Source organism: Oratosquilla oratoria, chromosome 6 (genome assembly GCF_046742065.1).
Source record: "Oratosquilla oratoria isolate Oo_2021 chromosome 6, ASM4674206v1, whole genome shotgun sequence".
In the NCBI taxonomy this organism is placed as follows: Eukaryota; Metazoa; Arthropoda; class Malacostraca; order Stomatopoda; family Squillidae; genus Oratosquilla; species Oratosquilla oratoria.
In genome coordinates this window covers 66,251,963-66,263,615 of record NC_134782.1, presented here as the reverse complement: position 1 = coordinate 66,263,615, position 11,653 = coordinate 66,251,963, and the positions used below count along the sequence as shown (strand labels likewise).

The 11,653-nt window shown below is 38.8% G+C and overlaps 2 protein-coding genes across 2 annotated transcripts in view; both read right to left on the bottom strand.

The window, feature by feature from the left end:
- Positions 1-6,951, bottom strand: part of bcn92 (LYR motif-containing protein bcn92) — a 12,369-nt gene extending 5,418 nt beyond the window's left edge. Inside the window, exon 1 of the mRNA XM_076187098.1 lies at positions 6,844-6,951. Within this exon, the coding sequence (XP_076043213.1) occupies positions 6,844-6,926 (83 nt within the window). The 5' untranslated portion in view covers positions 6,927-6,951. The remainder of the gene's footprint in view (positions 1-6,843) is intronic.
- LOC143026544 (uncharacterized) overlaps positions 1-11,653 on the bottom strand; it is a 339,242-nt gene that overhangs the window by 267,722 nt on the left and 59,867 nt on the right. The gene's annotated exons all lie outside the window — the stretch shown is intronic.

Here is an 11,653-nt window from a genome sequence, read left to right as displayed (position 1 = left end):
GTAGAGCACAAAATCAATGTTCTCACACATAACCTAACCATCATGAACCAGCCACCTCCTTGTGGAGATGGGGAAAGCATGATGACCTGCAGCAAAGAAGGTCAGTGTCCACACTAGGGGGATTTTCCTCCTTTGGCACTCTTCTCTCTCTTGGTCGGCAATGCAACTCTTTACAAACTTGACATGGTGGGCAAGAATATCCTGCAAGAAAGGTCTGGGGGAACTGATTGAATGATCTAACCATTACAGCCCAGCAAAGTAACTACAAAAGTTGCCAAAAACACAAAAATTTACATCTATAAACTAGAACTGTAGCTCAGTGTAAACATAATGGCAGGTTCACCTCAAAATTCATTGATACTATTTACTCAAGACAACCACGGAAGATAACCCTAATCAGCTTGCAAATAACATAAGAACACAAGCATATTTTCCAATACAGACAATGCAGAACACCCACCCACATCATACATAAAATCACATTCAACCATCTCATCCATCTCAGCACCTTGTGGATAAGGGGTTGCCCTGTCCTGTCACACCACTTGGGTCAAAGACAACAATGCAGGGGATACATCTTCCATAGTGGGGCTTGACAGCCAGTGCTGGTTCATTTCACTACATCATTATAAGGTGACTGCCCCCCTCCACCTCCACCTCCACTCATTCGTGACCCAGATACAAATATCTCATAATGCCATATCAATTACATGGCTACTTAAATTTCTTACTAGTAACAAAGAACACCATGGGTAAATTATGATAAGAATACATCTCCTCAATCCAATCACCTTAATTGATAAAATCCACCCAATGAAAGTTATTCAACACATCACTAGAATACTTGGTGTTTACAGGTCTGCACCTCATAACCATGGTGGTCCACTTTGGAAAACATAACTTTCTTCAAAATTAAATGCAATTCTAATCATCTGAAAACATAATACCACAAAAATAAGCTCTAATTACTTCATTTCAATTAAGTGGATTTTGAGTTTTTTAATACTTAACTAGTTGTGTCTTTGGTAAGATATAGGTACTTATTTCTTAGTTTGTAACCATCAGAAAGTGCCCTGTTTGGGAAGGGGGAAAGAGGGCTACTATAATAAGACAATTTCTGCCATAACAGGAGTACATGTCACATTCTTTAACATTGCAGAAGTGTTATTCCCATCTTAATTTACCAAACACTAACAGTAATGACACCTATCAATAGATTTTTCACAGGTCTGCATTAACTAGTATGGGTATTTATGAAGATGTTTGTCATATTTATGAAGATGTTTATCAGTCTCACAGATGCATTTCTTACTTATATATCAGATAGCTCTCATCATTCAGAGTATTTCGAACCCCATAAACAAGTACTGCAAATTAATAGTAATGTCGGTAGTGATTTTTTAAACATTTATTTTTTTTGGCAGGAGCTGCAGTGCTGAGTAGCACACCTGCAAATCAAAGAGACATTAAGGAGTTGGTGAAGCAGCCTGGAATACGAGGCAAATTCTATTTCAACATTTGGTTGAACACTCATCAACACTAACAAATAGGAAACACTCGTCCATATTTTCTCCACCCAGGTGCCATGGCTACCTCCCAAAGGATAACCTGTGTTGTCAGATATGTGTGGTACCTCCCCTCAATGCTTCGAGCAACAAGAAAGCTAATCATGAATAGAAAGTGATGAGATGGGCATTTTTCTTTTCTTCTTTTCCCTGGGAAACATCTTTATAATTACCATTTTTGGATTGTGTTGGGTTAGGTTGGGTGTGTCCCTTTGCACTGCAACACCCATCAAAAAACACTACATTGTTAAAAATCACTACTGATGTTGCCATTATTTGCAGTACTTGTTCATAATACTCAGAATGATAAGAGCTATCAAATGATATAAATAAGAATTGCACCTGTAAGACTAGCGAACATTCAGCAACTTTTCCCTTATGCAAGGTATATATTCGCTGAGGAATTATGACCAGCTTTTTTCAGAACACAGTCGCTATTTTTTTGACGAGTCATAAGAATAGTCCTCAGGCTATTCTTACGACATGGTTGATAGCACCCTCTATCGTGAACTTTTGAACTAAATTCAAAATGGCTGCCACTAATTTCAAATTACTTGCAGCAGGTGCAGAATTTGATTCATTTGCAGCTCTAAAAGAATCGATTTCCAGCTGGGAAAAGTCTAATAATGTAAATCTTTATACCAGGAACTCCAGAACAATACAATCAGCTACTAAATGTGCTCCTAACAGAAGTTTCAAACCTGAGCTGCAGTATTTTTCAATAGATTATTGCTGTCAGCATGGAGGTAGAAAATACCAGCTGAAATCTACTACTGGGACATGACCAAATTAAATGTAAGTAAGAACTAGACTTCTGTCTATTCCAAGACATCTTCATACATCAATACCAACTTAAGATAGATTTACACACACACAATATATATATATATATATATATATATATATATATATATATATATATATATATATATATATATATATATTTATATATATATATATATATATTTATTTATTCCTGGGAGGATTGTTAGGTTATTGTTGTTGTAAAAATTTGGTTCAAAATTTCAAGATAGAGGGTGCTATCAACCATGTCGTAAGAATAGCCCGAGGACTATTCTTACCATTCATCATAAAAACAGCCACTGCCTTTTCAGAAATACAGGTCAAATCTTAGGTATAATTTTAGTTATGCACACCCACGCGATAGAGCGAGAAATTTTGTGATTCGTTGGTAACGCTAACTAGGTCAACATACATACATACATATACCAAGGCTTTTTCCCCCTTACATGGGAGGTAGCCAAAAAGGGAAAGGCATAAAATCATTTCTACCAATTCCATCCCTGAATACACTCCACACCCCTCCACCCTCCCTCTTATCTGAGCACCTCCTGCCTGCACCATGTCCACTGCCCTGGGTCAGAAGCAATGTCGCAAGACACAGCACATACACAGCAAGGCCGCTTCATTAAATCGGCGACCCCCCCCTCTCCATCCCCCCATTGCATAAAAGGAGAGGACAGGGAGAAATCCCTTTGGGCTGTGTCAAATTTTGCTCACACATACTACCCCACCCCACCCATTCCACCTCATGCAATCACAACATCATCCGTATACAACCATTCTCCATTCACCTGCCTTCTGTCCTCTCCCATCCTTCCTCAAAAGACATTCCCCTCTTCCCCAAAGCCCCCTTCACCCCATCCATCCAACTCATCCTAGGACGTCCCCTCATGTTCACTCCCTCCACATCTGCCTTCCATACCTCTTTTACTAGTCTTTCTTCACTCATTCTTTCCATGTGTCCAAACCATCCTAATATTCTTTCATCAACCCTATCTCCCAGCTCCTTTTCCACCCCTGTTCTCCTCCTCACCTCCTCATTTCTCACTCTATCTAGCCTAGTAATCCCCATCATACTTCTCAGACACCTCATCTCAAACACATTCAAACTCCTTCTCTCTTCCTCTCTTATGTTCCATGTTTCTGACCCATACAGTGCTGTTGGCACAATCACTCCTTCATACAGTCTCCTCTTAGATTCCATTCCCAAATGTCTATTCCTCATTACACTCTTTAATCCACCAAGGCATTTACTTGCTTCTCTCAATCTACATTCTACCTCCACTTTCACTCCACCTTTTCCTGCCACATGTGCACCCAAGTATCTAAAACTATCCACTTCCTCCAGTCGCTCTCCCTTAATGCTCACTTCCAGTCTACTGCCACTTTCACCCCTTGTACATCTCATCACCTTACTTTTACCCACATTTATCTTTAGCTTCCTTCTATCACATACTCTCCCACCAACTTCCTCAATCCCTCCTCCGATCCTGCCACAAGTGCAGATTCGTCCTCAAACAACAGCTGACTCACCTCCCACTTTTCTCCATTTTCTTTAACCATCTCCAATCCCTTGCCCACTACCCTTGCATTTACCTCTCGCACCACCCCATCCATGTATAAGTTGAATAGCCAGGGCGACATAACGCATCCCTGACGAAGTCCCACCTTTACCTCAAACCACTCACTCTCTCCATTTCCAATCCTGACACAAGCTCTACTACTCTCATAAAAACTCTTGACAGCTCCTAGAAGCTTTCCTCCTATCCCATAGATCTGCATAACCTCCCACAGTGCCTTTCTGTCTACCCTATCATAAGCCTTTTCCAGATCCATAAAAGCCCAAAACACATCCTTCCCCTTTCCTATAGCTTTCTCACATATCTGTCTTACCACAAAGATCTGATCTACACAACCTCTACCTGTCCTAAATCCACTGTTCCTCACCAATTACTCCTTCTGTTCCTCTCAATCAAGATCCTCCCATAAGCCTTCCCAACTACACTTAACAAGCTAATCCCTCTGAAACTACTACATTCACACTTGTCCCCTTTTCCCTTGTAAAGAGGAACTATACAGGCACTCCTCCAGTCCTCCGGCACTCTACCATCTCTCCAGCAAACATTAAATAACCTCACCAAGCAGTCCACCATCACTGTACCTCCCTTTTTCAGACATTGTGCATGGCATCCATCCAGACCAGGTGCCTTACCTGCTTTCATCATCTTAACAACTGCCTTCACCTCATCCTTCACTCATCACTCTCATTTTCCACTGCAGCTATCTTTCCTCCCTATCCTCCTTCACATTTAGCAACTCCCTAAAATATTCTGCTCATCTTCCCCTTACTGCCTTCTCTTCCATTATCATCTCTAAATCTGCACCTTTTACCTTTTCTTCTCTACTTGATTCGCCTCCTCTTCCTCTCTTAATTTCTTTCCAAAACATCTTTTTATTACTTTCAAAATTTTCTGCCATACTCTTACCCCATTTCACATCTGCTCTCCTCTTTGCCTCCTTTACCTTTTGCTTTACTTCTCTTTTCTTTTCTTTGTACCTCTCATATGACTCCCTCGTCCTATTTTGTAACCAATCAACTTGAAAATGGAATTCCTGATATTTGAGCTGAAGTAGTTCTCATGGGATGCAGAAAGTCTCTACAGGTACAATGCAATTTGAATTATCCATCTAGCTGTCCTAGTTCCCGAGATATTGCATTTTGAATGGTATTAAATCGGGCCTATTTTGTCCCAGGAAATCGGGTCAAAATGTGCGGGCTCGCTAATCGCCGACCAAACCCGAACAATGTTTTCACTCAAAGTCACAATTTTATATAAAAATTTAGCATATGGTTCCATTATTTAACCTATTTTCTTTAAAATGTGCAATTTCCATGTAATTTGATCACAGAGAAGTTACATTTTTATCCTCTGCAAAACTACCGACCACAGCTACGAATACCGTCAAATTACATGAAAATCACACATTTTAAAGAAAATAGTTGAAATAATTCAACTATATGCAATCTATTACCCTAATAACACAATAGTAAGAAACTTAATAGAGTGTAGTTTGATCCATACCACCAGTGATCAAAGATGGTGGGCTGGACGAATTGTAGCTGTGGTCCGTAATATTACAGAGGATATAAACGCAACTTTTTTCATCAAATTGCATGAAAATCACACATATTAAAGAAAATAGTTCAAATAATTCAACTATACATCTATTACACCAATAATAGTAAGAAACTTAATACAGTGCAGTTTGATCCATACCACCAGTACGTTGTTATCCGACCCCATAGAAAAAAAAGCTAATTAGTACCACTGATTTCTCAGCTCTTCCGTAACACTTTGCCTTTGTTTTGATATTAGAATAATTCGCGAGACTAGTAGGTTTTGTTCATTTTGGTCTGTTGCCAATTCACTTGATTTAATTCTTAGCTCATTTTTCACGCTGAAATATAAACAAATTTTCGATTTACTGCTGAATGCAGGCCGTCATGTTTATCTTATGTTTTTATGTACCGACATGTAACTGATGATGTGATTGTTTGGAATTTACTATGATCGTAGTAAATACACTCACATATCATTTTTATGAATGAAATTTCCTGCGGTATGTAAATTTGGCTGTTCCAATGGTGTGCGCTTAAAATGACGCGCTATTGTGCTCGTCATCGATGGTGGCGCCTCTAGTGTCTGACCTAGCTATTAACGCTGCTCAACAATAACATAGCTACACCCGCGTCAGCTGCCACCACTGCCACCCTCAAAGGTGTAATTTATGTATTTTCATATATCTTTTGTGTGTTCTTGTTGATTTTAGACCTGTTCTGCAATGTGCACTACTCGATTTAATGCTCCCCACCCAAAAACCCCGATTTCCCTCAGGTCCCCCAAGAGCGTTGGGGAGATGTAGGCATAAGTTGAAAATTTCATTACTTGAAAACTACGCATTTGCGACGGAAATGATGTACACCATCAATCAATACACTGCATATCTCACCAGAAACACATCAGCTACATCAGAAAATCATTGGTTGGGTGAAACTATAAATTGACCCTCGTTCCTGTGATAGTCACCCCCTAAAAAACAGTGGGCGTGATGAAATTTAAATTCCGACCACTATAACTATTATCTATATATCTACGTACTAACAGGGCTCCTAAGCCTAAGGTATACACCTACCCTCCACCCATCCCACACCTACCAAACACCCATCCTTATCTTGCCAAAGATAATTTGATTTTACTCGAACAAGGGCGGAGGAGGGGGGATTCGTAATTATGAGGTGTGAATTCATGTTACCAATTATTTAATCTTGTTTGATGACCTGAAATTTCCTTAGACCTATTTACACGAACACGGGACCACTCTTTTCATTCAAAATATTACCAAATAACAAACCAAATGAACAACTCCTAGGTATGAAATATAATTATCAAAACAAATCACGTTGTATTATTACCTGAAATTATATGACGTAAACTTCTGACTTTCCCTCAACAGAACTTTATATAGAGACAGCACTTCACGTCTTGCCACCGCCATGATTGTTTACTCCTGTCTCCTTTCACCAAGTAAAGAATGTAAGAAATAAACAATAGAATTGGAACATCAATATAACTTTTGAAATAAAATGGGTTATGAAGTTATATATAATAATATTATAGATAATTTAGTTCAAATACTATTTTTACTTTCCTTGTATCCTTAGAAATATCTATACCTTGGTGAAATTAATATTTTTCTTGCAATTACGAAATGTAGTGTCGCAATCTTCTAGAGTAGATAATACCGTGTAGCATACATAAATATCACACAGGAACCCACAGTCGGAGAAAGAATAAACTTCGAAAAAAGAATAATCCTATATTTCGGCTATCAACTGTAGCCCTCTTCAGGAAAGTACCAGTGTGTTATTTACAAATGTGCTACTACATTTCTATTTAGAAATACATAAATATCATGGTCATTATTGACTAATTTTAGTTGAAACTGGGGTGGAAAACAAATGTGATATTACATGTTTTACAAAAAAAAAAAAAAACTATGGCCGAACTTATAGTCAATATGGATACATTTATCCAGAAGTGGAATTCATTGCCCCCAAATATTGTTGATGCCCCTAGCCTCCCTGTGTTCAAGTCCAGATTGAAGTCCTTTTTAGGTGAAGAATTGTTCTCATTCTAATCTCTTATCGAAGTGATGTAATCAAAATTGTGTCATTTGAGATCATTCCCTAAAATCTAGATGACAAGAGTATCACTGAACTATTTCAGTTGGGGGGGGGGGGAGCGGCCTCGTGATGGCCGCTTGTCCTCTTAGTCTCCTATTTATTGTCCATTTATTTTATTCTTTTAAAAATATATAGTATAATCACCACGGAAATATGCACTCAACCGGTCATTTCATAAATATGTAATAGTACGAGTAGTACTGCCCGTGTAACCTGACTGGAGTATATGTCTTGGACTTTTGGGCCTGTCCCTCTCTGATCCAGACTGGCTGGACTTAGGGTGACATGGCTCTACCAGGTGAGTCCACTGCTGAACAAAGGCCTCCTTCATAGCAATGCATGATCCACACGACCGAGCTAACCTCTTCCACGTCACTCCTGCAAACTTCTCAATATCGTCTCTCCACCTCCTGTCTGGTCTCCCTCTTCCACGCTTCCTATCTCGCGGCGTCCACTCAGTAACACACTTGCTCCATCGCTCATCAGTCGTTCGCGCTAACTTACCTGCCCAATTCCACTTCCTCTCTTCCACCGCCTCCACAATATCTTTCATTCTAGTCTGCTTTCTCACCCAACTTGTTCTCTATCGGTCTTTCAGCGTTATTCCTATCATTGATCTCTCCATTCTCCTCTGTGCCGTCCTTAGCTTTCTTTCCATCGCCTTCGTCAGTTTCCAAGTTTCACATCCGTAGATTATTGCTGGCAGAATGCATTGATTGTAAACTTTACGTTTCAAACCTATAGGTAGAGAGCCTCTCAGGATTTTATCATACTTACCAAACACTTTCCAACCAATTGCAATACGTCTTTTTATTTCATTATCATGATCTTTCGTCACTTTCACCATCTGGCCTAAATAATTATACTCCTTAACTTCTTCAAGACTCTCACCATCGATTATAATCTCTTTACTTTGAACTTTCGTGTTGAACATTACTTTGGTTTTACTCTTATTCATTTTTAAACCTACTTTGAAACTTTCTTTGTTCAGATCACTCAGCATATCTTGCAAGTCTTCTGCTCTTTCTGAAATAAAAATAATGTTATCCACAAATCTTAGGTGGTTCAAATATTCGCCATCAATCTTCAAACCTTTTTCTTCCCAACTTAACCTTCTGAAAATATCTTCCAAGCAAGCTGTAAATAATTTGGGTGAAATTGTATCGCCTTGCCGTACTCCCTTCTCGATTCTGATATTTTCTGTATCTTTATGTAGTCGAATTATAGCGATACCTTTCGCATAAATCTTTTCTAAAACTCTTACGATTTGTTCGTTTGTACCCTGATTGCGTAGCGAGTTTAGTATTGCTATTTGTTCTACCGAGTCGAAGGCCTTCTCGTAATCTACAAAAGCTAAACAAAGACGTACATTATATTCTGTCGTTTTTTCGATTAGTTGTTTCATCGCTTGCAAATGGTCTAGTCGAGTATCCGTTCCTAAAGCCTGCCTGTTCTCTCGGTTGGTTTCCATCTAAAACTTGACTTAAACTATTTGTAAGGATCTTGGAGAATACTTTATATACATTTGATAGTAAGCTAATTGGTCGATAGTTACTAAGGTCCTTCTGGTCTCCTTTTTTATGAAGCAAAATCACTATTGCATTGTACCACGATTCAGGAACACTTTCCTGACCTAATCACTGGGTGTACAACTGAGCTAACTTAATATGAACTTCTTTCCCTGCGTCTTTCAACAGATCTATCGATATACCATCTTCCCCAGGTGCTTTTCCTCGTTTCATATTTTTAGAGCAAATTCTACTTCTTCCTTTGTAATCTCTGGTACACTACTAACGTCTACAGATGAATTTACTGACTCAACTACGGTCTTCGACGAGTAAAGCTCTTGGTAAAATTCTTCTACTCTTTTTACCATTCTGTCTCTGCATTTAATGATTTCTCCATTTCTATCTTTCAAACATATCATTTGCTGTCTTCCTAAAGCATGTCTGCGCTCGGTCACTTTAATACTTTTACCTTTCCGAATAGTTTCCTCTATTTCATCCATGTTTTTCTTTCTTTTCTCTGATCTCTGCCTTTTGTTGATAAGCTTGTTTAGTTCTACTCTTTCTATTTCGTCTCTCCTGCTTTTGATCTGCATGGTCCTCCTTCTTTTAATTAGGTCATTTGTAGCTTTGGAATATTTGTTTTCTCTAATACTTTTTGTACTTCCTACTTTCTCTGCCGATTCCCTAATGATATTCACTAAATTCAAATTCATATCTTCGACGGTGTCCTCGTTAGTTCTTAGAGCTTCGAATCTATTTTTAATTTCTAACTGAAATTCCTTCTTATTATCCTTAACCTTTGCAAGGCTTATTTTCTTTTTTAAAACTAGTTTATTTCTCTCGGCTCTGAAATTGAATTTAGCTGTGCAACCTACCATTCTATGGTCACTACCTATGTTGACTTTATGACCGTAACATTGCTAACGCTCTTACTCTCATCTCCTAATATGAAGTCTATTTCGTTCTTTGTTGTTCCATTTGGACTTCTCCAGGTCCATTTACGACCTACACGCTTTTGGAAGAAAGTATTCATTATCCTCATGTTGTAGTTCTCTGCAAAATTGACTAACATCTCGCTTCTGTCATTTCTTTCACCTACTCCAAACTTCCCAATGCACGACTCATCTCCCATCTTCTTCCCCACTTTAGCATTAAAATCGCCTATTACCAACGTGTACTTACTTTTTTCTTGATCCATTACCTGACTTAAATCATCATAGAAGGATTCAATTTCATCGTCTGAACTCTGTGAAGTTGGTGCATAAACCTGAACTATTTTTAGAGTGTACCTTTTACACAGCCTAATTACGATCCAAGCTACCCTGTCTAATAAACTACTGAATTTGACTACGTTACCAGCAATTTCTCGGTTGATCAAGAATCCTACTCCTCTAGATCTATCTTTGTCCTTACCTCTATAGTAGAACAGGTGGTGACCATCTTATAACTGTATCAGGTTTTCTTCCGTTCTTCGGACTTCGCTCAGTCCTGCGATGTCCCACTTGATGTTGTCTAGTTTTTCCATTAAAATCTCCAGCTTATGGTCTTATGAGAGAGTTCTTACGCTGTAGGTATAGATCTTCATTTTATTCATACTGTTTAATGTCTAAAGATTGGATATGCTTGGACAGTGCTTACTCACATTCGGTGGCAAACTGACCGTATGCACATGAGGCAATGCGGTTGGACCTTTAGGAGACGATGATCCAACAGGAACGTCCGGTTTTGTTTTGTTTGTGCTGTTCATTATATTCGATGAAGCTTGATATATCTATAGGGTTCCCAATGGTCCACGCCGTCATTATGACGGTACCCCATATATCTATGGGGAATTTCCCTGTTTGCCACCAGGGACGTGCCAGTTAGCAGTGGGTCCTGCGACTGTTTGTGTGAGCTGCTCTTTGTCTGATCTTTCTTGCAAAACCTGTTCGATATGGGTGACCCTGCAGAGATTTTCTCTCTATCGACATAGCTTTTGTAATCATTAAGATTCTCAAGCCTATCCACCACGTCAAGGCGTAAACTCTCGGATAGGGGATACATTTATGAAACCAATTAAATCTAGATGTTCAAAGAATGTGTTATTTAAGCTTATTGGCAATTGAACAGTCAATGCCACTTCCGGAGAGAAGAAAACATTAACTTGGACGAAGAAACCAACATTGGCAATTGCTTAAAGTTTCTTATAGTTCCAACAACCTCCTGAGTGTCGAAAAAAAAAATCATACAAGTTTTGGCAATGACTGACAGGCATTTTTAATCTGGTTTTGAAAAGAAAGCGCATTGAAACAAAAGGAAAATCCAATATTCAATTCAGTTTAATCGAATGTTCAATTTAAAACGCGCGGGACCTATGGATACGTAATTGATTTTTTTTTTCATAAATTATATTAGGTAGTGAACAAAACCAGTATCTTCATCGTCTGAATCTTATTAAAGATAAAAGATGAGAGAAAGCGAAAAAGGTGAGAGCCCTCCTCCAGATAAGACCCTAAACAGCTGTTGTCGTCCCCGTCTGTTCTTCTGTCTGT